This window comes from Grammomys surdaster, unplaced genomic scaffold (genome assembly GCF_004785775.1).
Source record: "Grammomys surdaster isolate TR1022 unplaced genomic scaffold, NIH_TR_1.0 126313, whole genome shotgun sequence".
Lineage (NCBI taxonomy): Eukaryota > Metazoa > Chordata > Mammalia > Rodentia > Muridae > Grammomys > Grammomys surdaster.
The window spans coordinates 3,233,814-3,235,067 of record NW_021621113.1 but is presented as its reverse complement, the minus strand read 5'-3'; the positions used below and the strand labels follow the sequence as shown (position 1 = coordinate 3,235,067).

At 50.0% G+C, this 1,254-nt stretch overlaps 1 protein-coding gene across 4 annotated transcripts in view; it reads right to left on the bottom strand.

Annotated features, from left to right (window-relative positions):
- Nucleotides 1-365: 365 nt before the first annotated feature.
- The window catches only part of Col16a1 (collagen type XVI alpha 1 chain), a 52,487-nt gene continuing 51,598 nt past the window's right edge, over nt 366-1,254 (bottom strand). For all 4 annotated transcript variants that reach the window (XM_028759736.1, XM_028759735.1, XM_028759737.1 and 1 more), the window contains one exon: nt 366-753. In XM_028759736.1, coding sequence (XP_028615569.1) covers nt 551-753 — 203 coding nt within the window. In that variant the 3' untranslated portion in view covers nt 366-550. The remainder of the gene's footprint in view (nt 754-1,254) is intronic.

The window sequence follows — 1,254 nt, the reverse complement described above, 5'->3', positions numbered from 1 at the left end:
GAAAAGAAAAGTGTCTACATGTATCCAAGGGTGTCCACACCTTAGCTCTGGGTGGCATCTCCCCAGGTGCAAGCTAGTTTGGCTTTAGGTCACACAAAGAAGAATGAGGGACCAAATACTGAGTTCATTCAGGAAGCAGATAGGGAACAGCCTTTCTGAGCGGGATGCAGTCTTCAAACCTGCCCTTGGTTGAAAGCTGAGCAAGCGCCTCCTCCCAAAGAGGCGTGCCCTGGGGAGGGTGGTACCTGGAGAGGGACCAAGGCAAATGGATAGCCTATGCATAGCACACCACCTATAGGCTTGCCAAGGCTGTGAGGGACACACCCTTTCATAACCCTGGGACCAAATGACAGAGAAGATGCAGCTGCAGCACCAAGGGAACCCCATGGAGGTGGGGTTACAAATAGTTTTCTTTATTGTTAAAAAAATATTAACAGCAACAACAACAACAAACACAGGAATAGTACAAACATTCACAACCCATCAGAGTCCTGTAAGCTTTGCCCATTTATTCCTAGTAGAGTCCTTCATCTCAGTGGGAGTGGGAGTGTCAACCGAAAGGCCCCTTCATGCTTTTCATGGGTGGGTACTGCTGCTCCATTGGCATGGCCCCAAAGCAGTCTGAGGGGTTGCAGTGGCCTGCCTTCCCTGGCTGGCCCATGGGACCCGGGGGGCCGGGGATCCCAGGAATGCCTTGCTGGCCCATTGGCCCAGTTGCACCCATCTTGCCATAGCCTGGAGGCCCTTGAGGACCTAAAGAGGAAAGAGGAAAGAAGGGAAATCAGGAGACTCAGATGACAGAAGAGACAATGGTTGTGACAAGTGACACCTTCATTCATGCGTGTTTGCCAAGTTGAAGCATGGTTTCGTGAGACATGCCTGCTTCCCACATTGATCTCACAAGGACAGCCACACCTCTGGCTAGATTTACTGAGAGCATCTATGTACCAGGAAAAGGGTCGAGGGCTTCTAATACGTGTGTCATTGCATCCACAAAACAGTTGTCTGAGCCTGTACTATTTCCCAAAAGCCACACATGGGTAATATCCGTGGGGTAAGTAGCAAAGCTGGTCTCAGAGCTAGGTCATTGGGATTTGACCACCCTCAACTTTCTGATGCTGAGGAGTCAGTGACCTCATCACTATCCCAAGGGGATGCCAGTGGGATCCCAAATTGGTGTTCTATCTGATTATGTTGTCATAAAGTAGTGTGTGTGTGTGTGTGTGTGTGTGTGTGTGTGTGTGTGTGTGTGTG